The sequence below is a fragment of the Macrobrachium nipponense genome, chromosome 4 (genome assembly GCF_015104395.2).
Source record: "Macrobrachium nipponense isolate FS-2020 chromosome 4, ASM1510439v2, whole genome shotgun sequence".
Classification (NCBI taxonomy): domain Eukaryota; kingdom Metazoa; phylum Arthropoda; class Malacostraca; order Decapoda; family Palaemonidae; genus Macrobrachium; species Macrobrachium nipponense.
Genome location: NC_061100.1, coordinates 132,837,903 through 132,859,317, shown reverse-complemented (window position 1 = coordinate 132,859,317; position 21,415 = coordinate 132,837,903). Strand labels below are relative to the sequence as shown.

General features: G+C 35.1%; 1 protein-coding gene across 1 annotated transcript in view; it reads left to right on the top strand.

Moving 5' to 3' along the window:
• The window catches only part of LOC135211188 (zinc finger protein jing homolog), a 134,532-nt gene extending 113,521 nt beyond the window's left edge, over positions 1 to 21,011 (top strand). Inside the window, 6 exon segments of the mRNA XM_064244403.1 lie at positions 3,508 to 3,687; positions 6,868 to 7,009; positions 7,560 to 7,583; positions 9,029 to 9,159; positions 12,046 to 12,113; positions 14,570 to 21,011. Of these exon segments, the coding sequence (XP_064100473.1) occupies positions 3,508 to 3,687; positions 6,868 to 7,009; positions 7,560 to 7,583; positions 9,029 to 9,159; positions 12,046 to 12,113; positions 14,570 to 14,765 (741 nt within the window). The 3' untranslated portion in view covers positions 14,766 to 21,011.
• The last annotated feature ends 404 nt before the right edge of the window (positions 21,012 to 21,415 follow it).

Sequence of the window (21,415 nt, the reverse complement as noted above, 5' to 3'; positions counted from 1 at the left end):
TCTGATTTTTCAGGGTTACTACGCTCTGTCAGTAACTCGCCGATGTTTGTCCTTCTTGGAGAGGAAAGCAGTCGGAAACTTGGCAGAGTGCAGTAACCCTGAAAAATCAGTTGAATTTGTGCGTAGAGTGCGTGTATCCATGCCGGAAAGGTTAACGGAAATATACTTTGCTGCAAAATCCTCGTTATAAATAGCAATAAGTTTTGCATTCATATTTACAGTTTGATCTGTTCCTTGAGGTCTCAGGTCTATTTATGTACCTATTTATTTTCTTCCTCTTTATAGCTTTCTGAAAATAAAATTTCTGATCGACAGAATATTGAGAGAGTGAGTAACGTATAAGTTCTGATACCCTAGGTTTTTAACTCCTTCAGAAACCCACAGTAACTTCTTTCATATTTTATTAAGATTTCTGCAAACAAAATGTTTGTTATAATGTAATACTTTGAGTTTATGCAGTACAGTTATATTATAAAGGTAGTGCTCGTCAGAACAGATTCGGTTAAAATGTAGTCTTGGGGTATTTCTTGTATTTATCTGCTGTAGACATTCCATTGTTTTGACCAAGACTTACGTGAATTAATCTCTCTCTCTCTCTCTCTCTCTCTCTCTCTCTCTCTCTCTCTCTCTCTCTCTCTCTCTCTCTCTTTGTTCCCTTCTGAATCTCTGACAGTTATGTTTTTACTTTCTTTAGAAACTCGACTTAAGATCGACCCGTTCCTGGCAGTTGTGAAGTGAAGTGTCTCGTGATTTCTCTGTCTTAACAGCCACGTGTAATGTAAGGTATTGTTGGTGACATCTGTTTGACCGATTCATTCTGTCCGCGTTTAGCATCCTGCGGCAAATATAGCCACAGAATATTTTAATCAAGATTCGTGGGTGGGTGTGGCATGTAGTAGCTGTGCATAATAGTTTCAAAAGCAGGACCTATTGCCTGTGGGTAGGCCTAATAATTTCGGATGGAATCAGGTTGAAAGTGCTCCATCATGCATTGTCCTGATATTCTTATTGTTTACGGAAACATTATTGGTAAACTGCAAATGAAAAGGAGCCATTTTTCTATACACAAGAGTTTTTACACGAACCTGTTTTAATCATTATCGGTTCGAGAATGCTTTTTCTGAATAATAATAATAATAATAATAATAATAATAATAAAAAAAGTTCAACCAGCCAGAAGTGTCGCACTTGCGCGAAACTCACCCGACGGCCGCACTCTGCAAGTCAGTTTATTATATAATAATCAAGCGAGCGATTCGCGGCGTATAGCAAGAACGCTTAAGTAAATCAGTCGTAAGTCTCCTCCTCCCGCCCGTCGCTCTTTAACTTCTTGTGTCTAAAAACCACAACGGCTTTTTGCCGTAGAGAGAATTTATGAGTAATGCTCACTCTGTGAAGAAGAGCATGGCACATCCTCATGTCCCTCAAAGGGATGGGTTTGTGGTGGCGTTTATATGGGCATCGAGACAGAATTATGGCGTCATGGGTACATCACCCGTGAACTCCTAAAAGGGGGAATTTGCGCTTATGATAAAGGACGGTATGAAAAAAGTAACTGAATACTTTCCTTCCTGCGTATGAAGAACAGAATTCCTTTCTCCGATGTATATTTGAATTTCGGTAGAAAGAAGGAACTGTTCCATTGCGTTCACTGGTTTATTGGCGTTTTCTTCGCCGAGAAACCTATTCCCCTAATATTACTCTCCGGTGGGAGTGGCCCTTGAAAAACAAGTATACTGCCGTGGCCATCCCTTAACCGGTGAATCAAGCAGTGGTCTTGTATTTAGTCTTAGCAGCGGTCTTTGGTGTAATTTGAAAGATAGGACTACTGAAGATTAATGTATGAGTGGACGTTACACATCTAAAGTAGACTCTTGTTTATACCACGTCCTTGGTAAGCCAAGGAGTGGATAAAATTTTACGTGCTGGCATTATTTAGCGTGTTGGCAGTAGGGTTCGTGCGTTGTAGTACCAATAACCCTCACAAAGGGTAGTGACCGGGGCGCCGCGGGGCCTGCTCTCACTCTCTAGTCCCGCTGCTCACATTTTGCACGTAACCCATCGCCCTCCAGTGAGAAAAAATGGCGTAGGGGCGATATGTTTTCTTTATTTTATCGCTTACTGATTTCCCTCATGTGGTAGAACGTGATGCAGTGGAGCTTTTATAAGGAGAGTGACACAGAGCGTCACATTATTCCCTCCACTCTGTACTATGTCTAGCAAGTGTCTGGTGTGGCGCGCGCGTCCTCAGTCCCTTCAAGGTCACACACGATGCGCGGATGACGTCACTTTTTGGCTACTGGATTCACCCAGTCAACGCGCTCAGTGTAATGGTAGGCGGAGCTTGGGGAGCCAATCAGCAGCATTCGTTGGTGTGACGTAACCCTTGCATAAGAAGACCCATACCAGTACATTGGTTTAAAGTGGTGCATATGTCTTGGTGAAAACGATTTCGTAATATTTATGAAAGACTTGATGTTGCCAGAGATGCTTCGGTGCTGAGCAGGTAACGTTTATTAAATACACTGTGAAGCGTACCTGGCAAAGGTGATTCTCTCTCTCTCTCTCTCTCTCTCCCTCTCTCTCTCTCTGGGGCCTTTCTTCATTCGTTGCATCTCTGGATGACTTATGACAGTTACATGGCAACTTGATTGCCCTGTCGAATTCTTGGTTATTTGGTTGTTTGATATGTATTCCTTGCACTGTAAGTAGACTTTTCGAGGGGGATTTTTTTTTAAATCCTAATTCGAATTGTATACATGAAAATGTGTGTGTATGTATTTGAAAGTGACGTGGGACTTTATAACAATGGTTGTTTTTTTCAGTAATAAACTAGAGTCCATTTATTTCGGTCCTTTAGAAATAACAAACATTGATTTTTTATATTCTAATAGTTTCAGAATTGAATTATGTTAGGGTTATTTCCTGTGCGTGTTTTATCAAGGATGATATGTTATGACAAGAGGTAGATGGATAGATGCCGATTTACGTTTAATTTCCATGTGCAAAGGAACATATTCGGTCCATTCTCTGACCAAGTCGTTTCTTTGCGAAGTTATTTGGTACATGATAAAATGGAATCATTTTCAAGTGATGTGGTTTATATAATATTTTGAAATGTATCATTATCATATATCAGTATTTCAATTTTAATTTTATTTTGTAATAATAATAATATATAATATTATATATAATAATATATATAGATATATCATATATATATATATATATATATATATATATATATATCTATATATTATTTATACTATATACGTAATCAATATTATTACACACACTCCTATTTTCCAATTAATGTAGCTTTTAATGCACACACGAAAAACCTAGCGATTGCCTATCATTATAAAAAATTATGTTCTTGAACAAACCCTTTCTCCATCTTTGGGCTTGATAAAAACAAACTCATTATTTAATGATTAATTGCTTCCAGATTCCCATCGTCATATTGAGTGATGTGGTTTGCAATCTAAACCCTTTCCACTGTTGCAGGCTGTGCATGTGGAGGGTCAGCTGGAGGCCGAGAGCTTCCGGTGCTTATGGGTGGGATGTAAGGTGTACGACAAGGCTTCTTGCTCGGTTTCGTGGTTAGAAAGACACGTACTCACGCACGGAGGACACAAGCCTTTTAAATGCATCGTTGACGGCTGTGGTCAAAGGTTTTCGTCACAGGTGAGTGAGCGAGTGAGTGGCACTTGCATGCATGCACAGAAGGAATGAGGTGATTCATTTCACTCAAAAGGCCCTTCATATTTCAGAGTGTTTCTCTTTAGCAGAGTAGCAAAAATATATTTATAATTGTTTCATGAAGAATATATATGAAAATGTTTATAATAATTGCTTTTAGAAGAGTATTCATGAGAATTATAACCCACATATCCAAATTTTTTCATATTCAAAAGAATATTGGCGTTGTTTGAGTTGCAGAATACTTTTAACTACTAGTTTGTAAATTGTCCTTTTAAACGAATTTTATTCTTCACTTTGAAACAGTAGTTATCGGAGAGAATTTTACTTTGGCCTGGAATGAAGCAATTTTGTCTTCTGTTATTGTTTTCTGTGTACTGCCTTGAATAGGAAACATGGAAGATTAGTTTTATAAGGAATAGTTGTGATTTTTTAAAAGAAAATTTTAAAAATCTGCCTAGAAATACCATTGCAAATATCTTGAATCATCAGTATATGTTAATAGGTGAAATGTGTTGAACTCTCAGGTCTTATGTTAGCCATTACTTTTGTTCCCATACCTACCCACTATATTCACTTTTGTGACTTCTCGGTTGTTTAATGTGGTCTTCAGTGACCCTTTATTTGTATACTCTTCAGGGGAATGTCTTTCCAGTATCTACAGCTCATACCTGCTGGTCTCTTTGCCTTCACTCTCTCCCCATCACAAGCCATGCCATAGTGTCCTATCTTTCCCCATGTGTGATGTTCACCATCCCCATTATAGCCATTAAAATTTTGTGGAATTTGAGATTAGTGATTATGGGTTAAGCCTTAATTGTTATGGCATTCTCTCCAATAACCCTTCGTCTATGTTAAGCACAGGTCATGCTACTCTTAATACTGAACAGTATATTACATAATAAAACAGTGTCAACATCTTTTTTAAGCATTTAGAAATAATCTAAATCCATGCAGTTCTGTTTGTCTTTAGTCCTATAATATATTCTCAATTTGGTGGCCCTTGATATTATCTTCATAATATGTAGAAAATGTTAACAGCACCTGTGTGGTGTGTCTTAGCAACTGCAGCTATACTATGCTTCTGTATATATCTTGATGTTTGTTTTTGCAAAGATGCATCCTACATATTCCTATGTTGAATATTTGCAAATGTTCATTGCATATGTTTCATATGTTGACTCCTTCAGAATTGTAAGAATTTTATTTTTTGTATGTAATCCCACTGTAGATACAGCTTCCTTAATTGATTGACACAGAAAATCAGTGTTTAATAAGGATTGCCCTGCAATTGCACACATTATCCTCTAAGGGGAGTGTTGACAGCATAAGACCCCATTATAATATAAATTTATATTTTGAGCTTATGGCTGGAGGGAGATGCTTAAATTTTTTACATGGTATTCCACTAATGCATCATTTATATAGGTGAGGAAATACAAAAAGATTCAACCTCTGAATTTCTTGTATTTCAAGTATATTTAAAGTATTTAGACTAATCTAATTTCCCTTTGATAAAAATAGTTACAGCATAAGGATTTTTTTTTTTTTTTACCATTTGGCAACTTCAGGGTTTATATTATGTAACTTGGGAAAAGTAAAATAAGAAAAATTAATTGCAGTCTTTGTAGGTAAGCAGATGCATTCATTTATGCACAAAATTTTTTTTTATATAATAATGACTGAATAATATAAAACTTCCATTTTCTATTGCCTTGTTACAGTAACCTCCAAGAAACTCCTCTGTTGAATGGATAACTTGTGTGAATCACCAAATTACAGCTCTTGACAGAGGTCATGAACTTTGACTCACAGAGATTAATGTCCCCATGAAATAAGTTCTTGAAATTGGCACTAAACATATCTGAATATTTTTTGGGGGAATACATTTAGGGCAGTCCCCTTGAAGGGCAACAGTTTGACTGCGGTCTCTTGACTTGATACCATAGGAATTTTCTACCTTGATCATTTCTATTTAAAAGACCACATTAAGCAGCATTGCTGACCTTTAAGCATCCTTGTTGTCCTTCACTGTTATCATCAAAGCATTCTGTTCTAGTCTGAACATATTTGTCTTGATTTCCCTGTAGAACATCAAATTCCAATATTACACCAGCCCTGTGAGACAAGTTTGACTCATTGGGCTGGTAAAACTCCTTTCTTTAATAATAACATCCATAAGATGGTGTCTGTAGATACTGTTATTGGCTCTCTTAACCTTTACAAAGATGTGACACATTTCCTTACACTGATTTAATTTGTTAGATGTCTTCCTACGTTGTCTTATCCACGACTCTCTTCCTCTACCAGTGTTGGGGAAGATTTGATTGTTTTTCTTGCATAGTATGTTAAAAAATGTTTGGAGAATTGGATCACACTTCTTTCTCCTCTCTCCCTTGGCATGGCATGGATGGAAGAACATTGTTATGCCAAATGTTATGATTCTAATATGAAGTTGTGTAAAATGGTGTCAGTAAGTTTTCTTGTACTGACATGATCCTGTCAGTGCCCTCTTTCATCTGCTATTAATATTGAAGATTTATTTTAATGTCCCTCTTTCTTATTGTAAGTTCAGCTTTTTAGAATTTTTGCCTTATGGTAATTCTGGGACAAGTGTGTATGCTCTGTTTAGAACATCATAGAATTGTTGTTTCCATATTCTTAAAACTTCATGTCCTTTAACTGTTGGTCTCTTTATAATCTTACTTCTCTCTTGATATCCAATCTTTATAATCAAATGTCCAGGTAGCTTTCATAACTTTTCCCTTCTATTCTGTCTTCATCAGCGGGGAAAAACAACAGATTATCTTATAATGATAAAAAATAAGCACAAAGAAATGAAAAAGTTTCAACAGGTTTTGTATTATTATTATTATCATCGATATTAATGTGAATTAGTTTTACAAGATCAGTGAGTCATATGTTGGCTTGCCCAAAGGATACATTCTTTAATGAGAAGTGAAAATTGGAGCAAGCTAGTAGCAGATGTTTGAACATTGAGATGGGAAGAGAATGAAAGGAAGAAATGGAAATTAAAAGGCGGAAGTTAATACAGTGTGGGCCAAAGGGACAGTAAAGAACCTTTGGCACCATTTGTGGTTTGCCATATAATGATGTACATATAGTCATGGAAGGAAAATATTTATTTTTTTCATCATTTTCCAGACTGCTTTAGGGAGACATGTGAACCATCATTTTAATTCTACGACGACAACCCCTTCCCCAAGGCCGCCTTCACAACCATCCCCTTCAAAACTTATACGAAAAAATGGACGGAAGTGTCGATATAGAAAAAAGCCTTGGTCAGGTATGTTGAACATGATTGGTTCCCAGCCATCATTTTCAATAGGAAATATACTAGTATAAGTCTTTAATTTTAATATTCATGTAAACTTCTTAGACATGGTGTTTCAGGGCACTTGCCAGACATGTTACAAGCAACTGGTTTTTTATTTGGAATATTGTATACAGGTATCATGTTTTTTTAATAGGATAGTCAGAAAATGATTAATTGTTGATGTAACATACAGGTAAGGTTTTATTCCCATGATAGTGTGTACTGTGATTTTGGTCAACTTCTCTTACATGTTTTCTTTTGCATTGCTCAGAATACTTGAAATTGCTTTTGCATTACTCAAAAAGACTTGAAATTGATAAACTTTGCATAATTATTTAAAGAGTAGAAGTCATGCCATTAAAGTAACACCATTTATATGGTACAGAACATTGAAAATGAATTTTTGAAACCTTTCTGTTACAATTAGATTCAAAGATTTGTTGCCCATTGAGGCAGTAGGATTGTTTATAGCATATGTGATCAGCATCTGATATTTTACTTCCTCTTCTGTCAATGCCAGACTCAAGGGCTAAAGTTCCAGTCCGTAAGTAAATGTTTGTTTAAAAAATTAGTGATTTATCATGCTTAAAGTCCACTTTTTTTTTTACTGATAGCCTTTCAACACTTGTTGTATTTTTTGGTTGACTTTAGCAGCTTTTAGGTTTCCTCGCTGCACACTTTATTTGTGTCCTGTCACATGTTTTCCTCTACCCGAGTTTCATTTTTGTGTGTGGAATATTTTCTCTTTTGTGGCGAGTTATTTGTGAATAAGCTATTATAATTACTGCTCATATGAGCAACTCTGTACAGAACATGCTTTGATTACTTCACTGTCTTGAACAAGTTAAAATTTTGATTGCTGTATGTTACACATTTTAAACCTTATAAATGGACATTGTAAACACCTAAGTTTTCTTCTTCTTTTTTTTTTTCTTTCTCCACCTAAACCAGTAGTTCATTAAAACTGAAGTTCAGTTAGATCAGTCTTGAGTGATGTTGCTTGTAAGAAATACAGGAGTTACAGTATTTGGTTTTCATCATCAGAAACCCTTTTGCCATCAAACTTGAATCATCATTAAGAATAATTATTACTTATAAATACTTTAAGCAGACCATTGACATCAACTTGATACCTAGATCTTTGTGTTTCTGAATATTTATTGTGCGTTCCTGCAAAATAGTGAACGAGGCAACATGATACATTGATTAGTCTACTATTTCACAATTATGCACACTATTTTGTAATTGAGCATAGTAAGTATTCAGTTTGTAAATATCTATTTGCTGAAGGTTTAGCTTGGAAAATTGCTCAGAGTAATTTTTAATATTTTTTGCCTTTTTGTACATTTTCTCCTGCAAGGAATGCTGCACAGACGTTTTGCTGTCATGTCATATGAGAATGTTGCAAAATTCATTGATTTAATGTTCTATAAATAATTGTTTGTTTTAAAATGTTAATGATGTGTATAAGTACTTCTTGTTCAACTTTTTGTTTTTAATGGAAACCAAATCCCTCATTGGTAATACAATAATACAAAGGTGTGTATTGTTTTGTCTTGTTAGGAGTCCTGTGCGATAGCATAGCAAAATTGTTTATAAATTATGTGTTGCCTGGTATACCTCTGTGCTTTTTCTTTGATGCTTTTTTTTATTTCATGTAGCATGTAGAATTTTCTCCCAAAAAGCTACACTTGCTTACTTGTACCGCACATTCTGATGAGCTCCAAATATTATATGTGTTCTGTATTTTTCTTTATGACTATGCACAATAATTAACTTTAAACTGTTTTAAGAAGTCTCTGTTGAAATATGCATAATTTTATACTAAATTTAAATTGGTAATTTATAGAGAGTGCTTTTCTTGGATATCAGTTGAGTAATGTGTAACACTTACCATATACATACGTAGGAAGGCAAGGTGGGCATTAGGTGTACTTTTATTCTTGATAGAATCCACTGGCTCTCTCTCTCATACATTTTTTATTTCAGCAGCTCGCATGTTTGACGTGTTTGATGTGGGTGTCATGGAGCGTGTTCGTTGGAGGCTGATGTGTGTAACTGAAGTGCAGAATGGAGGCATTCCTCAGGCCCCTAATAATGCCTTCACTGTTAAACCTCAGGTATGGTGTCCATCTGATTTGCTTTGCAGACAAGTTGTAATAAAATACTTGGGTACACATTGTCGCATCTTTCCAGTATACTACAGAAAGAGTACAGTCATTCAATGATAGTTACCATAAATTAATTTGAATTTAAAACATTAATCAGGATATTATTGGAAGCCAAAACTGACTTGAGTTCTTCATGAGAGTTGGTAGTTAGGTTTTATAACCAACAGATTTAATAATAATGAGATGAGGTAAAGTTGGCAACTTTTCTTTAGTAATGTTTCAAACTTCTAACATTTATTTTCAAATAATTGACCAAATCTTTGCACTGTGAATGTATGTCAACCTAGTTTAGTAATAAGAAATTGTCACATAACCACTGGAAGACACTGCAGTATCAAAGTATTTTATGATAGCACTGCAGTGGGAAGCTGCTAATCTGCCTAAATCGAGGAAAGTTTTAGAGATATTGCCTTTTCGAGACAATGCCATCAATGGGAGGTGCTTCTGTACCAAAAGTACTTAAACAGTTTTTGGAACTTCAGAGTAGTTTTCTTGTGTTGCTTAACTGAAACTGTTCACTAATGTGTTGCCTCAGGAAAATTATGATGCAACTGTGGGAAGGTGCTGCCTTTTCATTCAGCGCAGATGAAAAGAAAATACTTATTATGCTCATGCCAATGCATCCCAAGTATGAAAGGAAAGAGGGAAGGAAATGCAAGGAGAAGCTCAGTCAAACTTTGGAGAAAGTGAGATACAATACTCACATGACTCTCATCTACTGTGCAATGCATCAAGATTAAAGAGCAACTGCAGTTTGTTTATAATTGAGAGATATCAATAGGTAACTCTTAAAACTGTGTGGCTTAATTAGGATTGGAACAAATCTCCTGCAAGGTGTACAATTATAGCAATATCAGGAAAAGTTAGAGCAGTCAGGTACCTTAAAATAGGCTTGATCTGTCCATCTGTTAACTGTCTGAAAATACTAGATTACTTTTATGGAAAAGTAAAAGGAAACTTAGTACTACTTGATAAGGTTGTAACCACATGTTGGAAGCTTGTGAAACCTGATAAAAGGATATTACAAAAATGTTAAATTACCTTATACATTCTTTACTCCACTATTATACATTCTGTACTTCACTATTATATGTTTATTTAAGCTTGAATATAAACAGTTTATATACAGAATTTAAACAACAAATCCTATAAGATCAGGCAATTTTATGCAGTACAATAAATGTACATATATCAAACAAAGTAATATATAATATATGATAATACAGAATACTCTTACTGTAAAGGAAGTAAATTGTTTGTGTGAATGGCTGTAGAAGGGTTGTGATGGCTAATATTAGAGTACACAGCCAATCTGTATTACAGTATTAGAGTATTCAGTAAAGTCAAGTAAATCCAACAGTAAACTTCTAATCTTCTTTCTCTCTGCCTTCCCATTGACTTACTGCCATGTAGGAGTTACCATCTGCATTGTGCTTTGTCCTGTGCTTGAACATGCTGTGACAATACTGGAAAAGGCTCTGGAGAAAAACCTGAGAAAATGGTTGGGCTTTATGCCAGAGAGATGAACCACAGAAGCAATCTCAGTGATCAGACAACTTGAGGAAACATATTGTATAAAGAAGAAAATATATCACCTATTTGTAGATCTTGAAAATACATGTGACATAGTAGCAAGACAAATGATCAGATAGGCATGATAAAGCCAGAGAGTACCAGAAAAATCTTGAAAGATATTATTGTCTCCTCATTCTCTTTGTTGACTTGCATGAAGTCTGGCACTGCTAGGCTATAGTTTCAAATCTGCTGTTTCAACTAATAAAAAGATCAGCCTTTTCCAAAGATTCCAGGCATATGCACTTATTTCATTTATTTATTATGCTTAGGTAAATTTGCCTTCACAATAAATTTGCCTTCACAACCCATCCAAGGTCAACTAGAATCAGTGCAGTTGTATTCTGGCATTGGTAACTTGAAAATCTTGTGTTGCCTATTTGTTTGCATAACATTTTTCCACTAAGATATTGATCCTAGGCTGCTAAATGTGAAATTTATGTAAAATACAAAATATAAATAAAAATTTGTATCCTGGATGCTTGCTGAATTACCGAATGATGGGAAGCCGACTACAGTACCCTCTTTGCTAGCACTTCCTCTTTCTTCTAAATAGCAGGCAGTTAAAAACAAGAAAGGGGACAGTATCTCCTTAGAAGTTATGAAGAGACAGGACAGGGACCACTCACAAGCCTAAGTCAGGTCAGGGAGGCTGATATTTTAGTTAATCGACATGCATTTATTTAACTCTTCATGTTTTGCTTACTGAGAAAGTAATTTAACCAGACCACAGAGCTAGTTTATAGGACTGGCAAATGATAAGTACAACTGACCTAACATTAAGTACCATGAAAACTGTCTCAACCTAGATAGAAGTTGTTGGGTTTCGGGGATTTTCTCTATTTGATTTATATCTTCTGGTTTGGATAGTGTAATTAAAAAGTGAAATTGCTATAATTCTTTAAGCTTTTAACCTTGCCAAAGAGAATAATTATGTATGAACAGTTTCAGAAGAAAAATAAATAACTTCAAGTAATTAATATAAAATGTGGAACAAATGGAAAATACAGTATATGGTTTCATCATCATCTTTAGTTTTATATGGATATTGTGGTGAAGAGCTATCTTGATTCCAGTGTATGGCCTTTGGCACTGATCCACATCTTCCATCCAATCCATCCTTATGGGCAACGGAGAACAATATTTGTTTAAATAACAGATAGAAAGAGCAGAAAAACCCTTTTCAAGATTCCCTAATCAGTTACTTTTATGTTATAGTTATTGCCATAAAGTTAATGCCTAGATTGCTTATATTTATTGCAGGTTCTTGCAAGGCGTGCTTCTCCCAAAGGAAGTACAGAGGTTCTAGTGAAGTGGTGTCCATCAGGAGTGTAAGTTTGCTGTATACTCATCTTTATTAACTCATAGTATGTGCTGTGAACAGAAGTTTATTAGTATCACATTTGAGGTGGATAGGTTTGTGGAAGGTGATTGAATTTACTTCATTTCTTGTAAATAAAGTGCTTGTATGAAACCGGTTTCTTCTAGGTCCAGGTTCTTTATTGAATACATTAGAATTAGAGCTTCTCAGAATGTTGTCTTTAAATTTGGCATTTAACCCTCTTACGCCGAAGCGGTAAAAAAAAATTGTCTCCTGTGTGCCGGAGATGTTTCAGAGTGAGCGCGGAAGCAGAAAAAATATTTTTTTTTAAAAATCACAGCGCACTTAATTTTCAAGATTAAGAGTTCATTTTTGGCTCCTTTTTTTTTGTCATTGGCTGAAGTTTAGTATGCAACCATCAGAAATGAAAAAATTATCATTATCATATATAAATAATGCGATATATGATAGCGCAAAAACGAAATTTCATATATAATTGTATTCAAATCGCGCTGTGCGCAAAACGGTTAAAGGTAACAAGTTACTTTTTTTTTCGTTGTAATGTACACTAAATTGCGATCATTTTGGTATATAACACATTGTAAAACGATAAAAGCAACACAGAAAAAATATTATCACAAAATAATGCATGAATTCGTAACGCGCGGACGTAAACAAATATTTTTTTCAAAAATTCACCATAAATCTAAATATTGTCCTAGAGACTTCCAATTTCTTTCAAAATGAAGACAAAAGATTGAATATTACTATACTGTAAGAGTATTAGCTTACAATTGCAGTTTTCGACCATATCTGACGAGTTAAAGTTGACCGAATGTCGAATTTTTATATATATATATTTTTTATATGCAATTATTTCGGAAATAAGAAAAGCTACAACCTTCAAATATTTTTCGTTTTATTCTACATGAAATTGCGCACATTTTCATATATAAAACTCTATGAAATGCCTAATATGAAACGGAGCAAATATTCCGAGAATGGGACGTACGCATTTCGGAGATTTGTGGCGGAGAATCCGCGCGCGGAGGGAAGGAAAGATTTTTTTAAATTCACCATAAATCTAAATTTTTGCTAGAGACTTCGAATTTGTTTCAAGATGAAGATAAATGACTGAATATTACTAGACTGTAAGAGTTTTAGCTTACAATTGCGTTTTTCGACCATTTCGGTAGAGTCAAAGTTGACCGAACGTGGTTTTTTTTTTCTATTTATCGTGATTTATATGCAAATATTTCAAAAATGAGAAAAGCTACAACCTTCAATTATTTTTTGTTGTATTCTACATGAAATTGCGCACATTTTCACATATAAAACTTTATGTAACGGCTAATTTAAAATGGTGCAAACATTACCACAATCGCACGTATGATTTTCTCGGAAGAGTTACCGCGCGGACGTAAAGAAAATGTTATTTTTTTCATAAATTCACCATAAATTGAAATATTGTGCTAGAGACTTCCAATTTGTTGCAAAATTAAGGTAAATGCTTGAATATTACTAGAATATAAGCGTTTTAGCTTACAATTGCGTTTTTCGACCATTTCGGTAGAGTCAAAGTTGACCGAAGGTTGAAATTTTGGCAGTTATCGTTATTTATATGAAAATATCTCAAAACTGATAAAAGCTACAACCATGGGTTGTTTTTAGTTGTATTGTGCATGAAATTGCGCACATTTCCATATATAAAACTTTATATAACGGCTAATTTTAAAATGGTGCAAACATTACCACAATCGCATGTATGATTTTTTTCGGAAGAGTTACTGCGCGGACGTAAGGAAAAAGTTTTTTCATAAATTCACCATAAATCGAAATATTGTGCTAGAGACTTCCAATTAGTTGCAAAATTAAGGTAAATGATTGAATATTACTAAAATATAAGAGTTTTAGCTTACAATTGCGTTTTTCGACCATTTCGGTAGAGTCAAAGTTGACCGAAGGTTGAAATTTTGGCAATTATCGTTATTTATATGAAAATATCTCAAAACTGATAAAAGCTACAATCATGAGTATTTTATTGTTGTATTCTACATACAAATGCGCACATTTTTATATATAATACTTCATGTAACGGCTAATTTATAATGGTACAAAACTTATGTCAAAGTGACGAAATAATTTCCGAGATGTGTCACAGATACTTTTTAGTGCGGCAAGAAAGAAATTCGCGCTTGCGCGCCTGCGTAACGATTGTAAACAAAACAACACCTTGATCCGTGAACTCCCAGCATCCCCAAGGAGCGTGATTCAAAAGTTTTAGGCTGGTAGGCCTATAAGTATTTTTCCGCGAATTTTAAAAAAAACTTTTGTAAGTCGACGTAAAATACGTCCAGTCGGCACACGGGAGACAAAAAATGTCGACGTAAAATACGTCCAGTCGGCGTAAGAGAGTTAGTTGCAACTGCCACGTATCAGAATTTGATTGTATCCATTTGTCCGCAGTTTACCTGATGAGTGGATGCCTATAGAACAGCTGGAGCCTTCCAGGGTCATCCCACTTGAAAAACTGTCTCCTGAAGCCAAACAAGCAGTTGCCCAGCTCTGCTATCCAACAAAGCCTCCTCCTCAAAAACACAGACGCAAGCGGCCTGCGTGTCCAAAATCTGTCAATTTATTAGAAGGATCTAAAGAAGTGTAGGGAGAACTTTATATATTTTTCTTTCATTTTTATTAGACAGAAGTTAGGTCTTGATCTCATTCCATTGTGGAGTAACACAATAAGTGTGTTTGTGTGTGTGTGTGTGTGGGAGAGGGCATTCCCCAGGTGTCATATCTGAGGAATGCTATATTGCCCACAGTTGGAGCTCAGAATGTTGAACTGGATTCTGGATAGATCCAAGTGAAATGGACCAAATACTGGACCAAAAATAATTCTGTGCAAATTAGAAAACTTTTCTTTGTGTACAGTTGCCTGTGTATATTTGTATATAGTGTGAGAGTTGAACAACCAGCATAGTTTCCACTGCCAGGAGCTCTTATACTATTACTGTGTCTGTAAGGGTCACGTGACCAGTGTTAGGGTATTATATGTCATCATTGTGAGCCAGCATTACTACATCCACAGGATCTATGGCATCATTACTTTTTTACCTTTAGATTAATGTTTTCTTTTTAACATTTATTTGTTAAGATCATATACTTGCAAATGCCATAGTTCACTAATGTGGAGACGTGGCGATAGTTTTGGCCGCTGAAGTAAACCATCACTGCCAGACATTCAGGACCTGATCTATGCCAGACCAAACCACTGACAACAAAACGGGTGATCATTATGTCTGTCTGTTTAATTGTATATCTCCTGACAGCTGTGGGTTTCAGATGTGGCTTTTCCATTTTGTAACCCTTCTGTTTGGGTAGATTGCCAGTTTTCCCAATTTTTATTGCTAAGTTATATGTTCATGTGTGAATGTTAGTGTTCTGTTATTTATAAGTCCTCAAAGCTTTGGACATAAGTGGGGTCTGGCTGGAGAGGATTCCCTGTATGCCAACACTGCCCGTAATATAAGATTATCATTATTTAATTATTTTGTATTTTAAATCATGTTTTAATCCTTGTTCCCAATATTTCTATTCTACATGGAAGTCTCCCAGACAATGTATTTAATTATATGAGAATTAAACTGTTAAACATAGTACCAACCATTGGTATCAGCAGCAAAATCTTCCTCCCGCTAGGTTTTTCATTTTCTTGTTATTGATTTCGTTTGTTGTAGTTGTTAATTTGTTTAATTGATCTTGGATTAATGCCTTCTGATATCCTTTCACATTTCCTGTCCATTCTACGTTTTAACTTCATAACCTATATAATTTCTGCCGAACATTGGTGCCATATTTTTACAAAAAGAAACCCACCCAAAATCCAGTTGTGTAATACATTACCCAGTTTTGTAATATATTGCACATTTGTGCACTACATGCTCAGTTGTGTAATACATTGCCAAACTTCCCCCACTAAGTATCAGATACGCTCAATGTGATCTCTTTGCAAAAGCACTAGGGCTTGACCATGGTGCATGTTGGTGGTTTAGTGGAAGGTAAGAGGACAAGTAATTACTAGGAGAGTATTCAGTAGAACTGATAGTTTACCTGTGATGCTGTCATTGCATTTTTGAAATAGTGTGATTTGAATATTTTATACAGTTTTGTTTGGTGACATTAAACAGTTATTAGAAATAGTCCTGTTACTCTCTACTAAACCAGTAAAAAAGAAAATAATGGTTGGCATTTCAGTGTGTGTTACACTGTCTTGCACCATCATACTAGTCACTAGGGGATGCCTGGAGGAAAAACAAGCTTCTCACCTCAATTAAAAAGGAAACAAGCGTGTGGCTGTGAAATAATCATTCCAGAAGGAGCTCAAAGTTTTTGTGGCCAGAATATGAACCGATCTCAGCTGTTGCTCCAGGATAGGTATGGAGTAAGTGAAGAAGTACTCTACATCAAATGGATTCTGTTCAGTGAGTTTAGTTATTTGTCCTGGTAGTAATGGATTTGCTGTCTCAGGTTTTGTAGCTGTATGTGATAAGTATATTACCTCATTTTTAATTTTTTCCAACTAGGGCATTTTCTACCTAAAGAATCAAACTGGAACTGTACCTAAAAGGACTATTTATAAAAAAAAAAAAAAATTGTGAGCTCTTGAAAGGAATCAAATGCCAGAGGAGTCTTTCGTGTCAATCCAAGTGAAGAAGTTTGTTTTTAACCCATCATCCCTCTATATATCCTACTCCTTGTTCCATGAATTTCCAAAGGCTTCCTCCACTTCTCTTTATTTCATGTGTGAAGTAAAATGAATTGAAGATTTTTCAAACTTTCAGATATATATACAGACTGATGAAATTAAATGGCATCTTTTTGTGTTGGTTGATGGTCAAGAAAATACTGTAAAATTAATTCCTTTAGTAAGGTTCATATTTTACTTTTGCTGTGGCTGAACCTGCTTAACCTTTTCAAAAGGTGCCTTACAATCTCTTACATCAGTCTTACTGCTACGTAAAATATACTACACCATTCATATACAAATGTATGTTGTTGAATTGTGTGTGCATAAGTTCCTTGAGAAAAATCATAATTTATCTATTGTACGTATGTATATCCGCAGATACAGTAGTAGTTCTTTCTAATTCATCACTGCTCTTGTTACAAGTGGAATGGCTCATAACTTTTCGGTAGATGAGAGAAGTGAAGGAAACCTGACCCTCCCTTTTTTTATGAAACTTACAGTATTCCCCAATACTGGCATACTTTAAATTGTTAAATTTAAGTTGACCAGATATGACCAGAGCCTAAGCTATACATAAAAATGTACAGCACATCCATTTCTCTGTTTCAGGTATATTATGCCTATCATATAGGTTGACCTAATTTATTTATGTGTTCTATAGCCTTTGTGTCCTCTTTAATATGTGACTTATACCTTGTCTTTGTTGGCTGTTTATCATTAGACACAGATGATGCTGTTCTGTTGATTTTTTGTACTTTTCTATGTTATCTACTTATTTGAGTGTCCGTAGCACAATGGGATGCACAGGCAGATTACATGGTATTCTATCCATTATGTGCTGTCATTCACAGTAATGGGTAAAAGAGGAAGACAATTGTAGTAAGAAATAAAAAAGTAAGAAAATGAAAGGAAGAAGAAGCATAGATCAAGTAGTTATGTGATGTTATCACATAATTTTCTCCACTTTCTGCTTTTCAGGTAGATGAGAAGATTAATGAGGTTGTAAAGTTAGGCAGTACTAATTGCAAAATAATAATGAGTGCGTAATGTTCAGTTTCAGGGTTACTCAGCTCCATCAGGTGAAAGTGCGTGTGTGAGGAAGTTGTTGCCCTGTTGTCTGATTAACTTTGTATCAGTTTTACATGTCCATTAGGTGTGTGGGGTTATGTAATGAGTATGCAAGACTGCAAGGTAAAATAAAAAGCATTATTGTTAATGGAAAGTTAGGTTGACTCAGGTACTGTTCAGTACTAGTTTTGTGAAAAATTTCCTCATTATGTGTGCTCAATTTAGTTTGATTCTCATATGTTGTATTAACATGCTCTTCATAAACTTGAGTTACTGGTTTGTACTTTGAACAACTTACCATATTTTATAATATTGGTGTTATCCAAGTAATGTAGGTAATTTTTAGCAACATCAAAAGATTAAAATTTATTTATCTATATCCTGGTAGAACTTGTAAATCACCTACATTTACTTGATGTTTATTGTTAGAAATTCTTAAGTCATTTTAGGCCTACATGAAAATTTTTTTTAGTAATGTACATTCATAGGCCTATGAAACACTTATATTTTATACATTTTTATTTATTGTGTTCTTAATTTTAATGAAATGAAGTCAGGATATTTTATAGGTTCTTTGTCAAGCATTGGACTAGGTTGATGTGTTTCACTGATAAGTTTACAAATGTAAATCCTGAATTCCACCACCAGCCTCAAATGACTAGAAGAGGGGGTTGTTGTATTTTAACAGTATTTCACCCATCCATGAATTTCCAAGCTGCTTTTCATTGTATGTCGCAGTGCTCTTTGATCTAGCTCTCACAAAGTTACAAACACATAGTATCATAAAGTTTCACCCAACCATTTTAGAGGTCTTTTCACCCTCTCCCTCCCCTGTTTTGGACACTACTGCAAACATGAATATAATAATACTGAAACTCCCAATGGCCATGTATCTGTATTTCCCATACTACTTGTTGCACTCAGAGCCCTGGCCACAGAATATCCAGTGCCTTCCCTCTGTAGTAGGGAACATATCTTGTAGCTTCTTTTGTTCACTTGTATCCTAATAACCTTCACTTAGGAATGGAGATAGTATCACATAATTTATCACAACAAAATCTTGGGTGCCATTATAAAATGTATTATAGACTTAAAAACATGAGTCTGGGAGAACCAACCAAATATCAAATTATGCCTCAACACATTAAAAACTAATACTGTATTTACCTTTGCATTTGAATATAACACCCATATTTCATAAAACTTAAGGTTATTGGTGCTAGCAACCAGCCTTTCAGGCTAAAGAAAATTCTTCAAAAGTTTATAACATTTTAAAAGCCCCAGTGTCAGCACATCAGCGCCCAAAAGATTGCATGATCCAAAGAGAAAAAGAGCTCTGCAGATGGAAATCACTCCATGTCATTAGTTTCCGTTATGAAGCTATACAGTGTACTCAAAAGCACTTCATGGTAGTTTTATCAACTCATTCCCCAAACTGGAGATCTCATGTATTGGAAGAAGATATTTATCATTTTTAGGTTTGTATTGTGTGTGTTTTCCAGATACTTTTGTTAATATGGTGATATAATGAAACAAGCACTGCCAGTACTGTCAGGTTTATTAACTAAGTATATATCATAAACAATTGTGTGCCAGCTACTATTACTGCCTGTAGTTACATGTGACAAGCATGTAAAACAATTTCTGACAAAGTCTAACTAGGTGCTGTGGTGTGCTACTGTAAACCAAGCTCTCGTTTCTGGAGGACTGGATGGGGATGCCAGTGCATTCTGTCTCTAGTAATTCTTTACACTTTTGATTTATATTTACAAAAAAGGTGGATTGGAATACAGTTTTGCAAAGTTTTTGTTTGAAAAGTTTTCAAATTCATAGTTTTTATATGATACTTTAGTAGATGAAAGGTTCAAATGCTTTGGCTTGGAATCGGTAAAACTGAGGCAGATTTTTAATAATACTTTGTTATTTATTTTTGGTTTATGAATTTCATTAATTTGTTTTTTGACATTGTTTCTTACTATTGTACATGAAGAATTTTTATTATGAAAACAATAATCCTACTGATCAGCCCATACGAGTATTTATGAACTTGTGATAGATGTAAACCAGTTGATTGGCATAAAAGTGTGATTAAGGCTTAGTAAGATATTTTATGGAATTTGATGTTGCATTTGTTTTTGTATATCAACTTATTCTTGTAACACAAGATTTTGTCCATATTTTATTTACATCTATACTTTTGTAAAATTGTTTATCATTCAATTTAGGTATTTTGATAACCAGGTTCATTTATGGCTTCATTCTCAATACAGGTTAATCTGCCTCTGAAGAGTACCTTTGTATTTAGTGGTGCAGGATTATGTTTTCATAATCTAGTAATTTTATGAGACCATAATGAATTTGGCATCCCTAGAGCAGCTGAATGACTAAAGTAATGAAAGACACCTAATGAATTGCGTTGGCTATTTAATTGTTTTAGATGTTAATGGGAAATAGTCTATGAATATTGGGTGTGTAAACACTTCTATTGTGAGGGCTGATAATTGACCCCCCAAGTTAGAAGACTGCCATGCTATGGTGCGCTGATGTTGCTTGTGATGATCTCTTTTGCAGTACTTCCTTGGGCACATTATTCGAGTTGTCAAGCAAGTTGACTGTTGATTTTCAGTGTTGTCACAGATACGGACATTCTTGTGCATGGTAGTGATGTGGAAATTGATTTAAGCATTTCTTTATAACTAGAATAATGTGCTTGAGGTAAAGTGCATCTTCACACAGGTGATGATTGTGAGGCTCATTTTGAGGTTCATCACTGCCAAGGTTAGAAAGCCAATAGTGTACCCACTGCCTTGCATACAAGTGAAACTAATTTATTTTGCTGGACTATGATGTGAGAAGGAATGTGTTCCTTTAGCACAGGGTTGTGGCAGGTTGGTGCTCTCCAACTGCAGTTGAAATTTATACATTCACTTAAAATCATTTAATATGGCACATTAGAGTGACTCTCAATTATGTTGTGTTTGATTGCATTGTATGTAGAATAAAGTTTAATTGATTAGTGTAGTTTATAAGAGAGCATACTACCTCAGGCAGCCCTGTGGTACAGTGTGTAGAATAAATGTGACAAGAAGTTAATTGTTTGTTTTATGATCCTTGGAGAAAGGATGTTTGAAATTTAAATTCAGTGTGATGAGCATTCCTCTTGGACTTCAAGTAAGGGAGAGAGGATTTCATGAAGAGGAGGAAGTCTTGGAAAGTTTCATCAGGTTCTTCTGAGGGTATCACTGCAAGAACAGTGTCGAGTGTTTCTAGTACCTTTTTACCCCTGGTTACCATTCCTCTCCCTTCTACCCCAGGGTCATCTGAGGATGAGGGAAACGGAATTGCATATGTTTGGCTCCCTTGAAAAAAAAATGTGTCCAACCTTAAATATTCAAGGTAGTCCATCACGTAATCCATTCCTAGCAAGAAGAAAGATTGATCAGCTATTTACTTCTGCAGTTCCAGTGTTTCCCTCATATACTACAGGTGATCCCTTA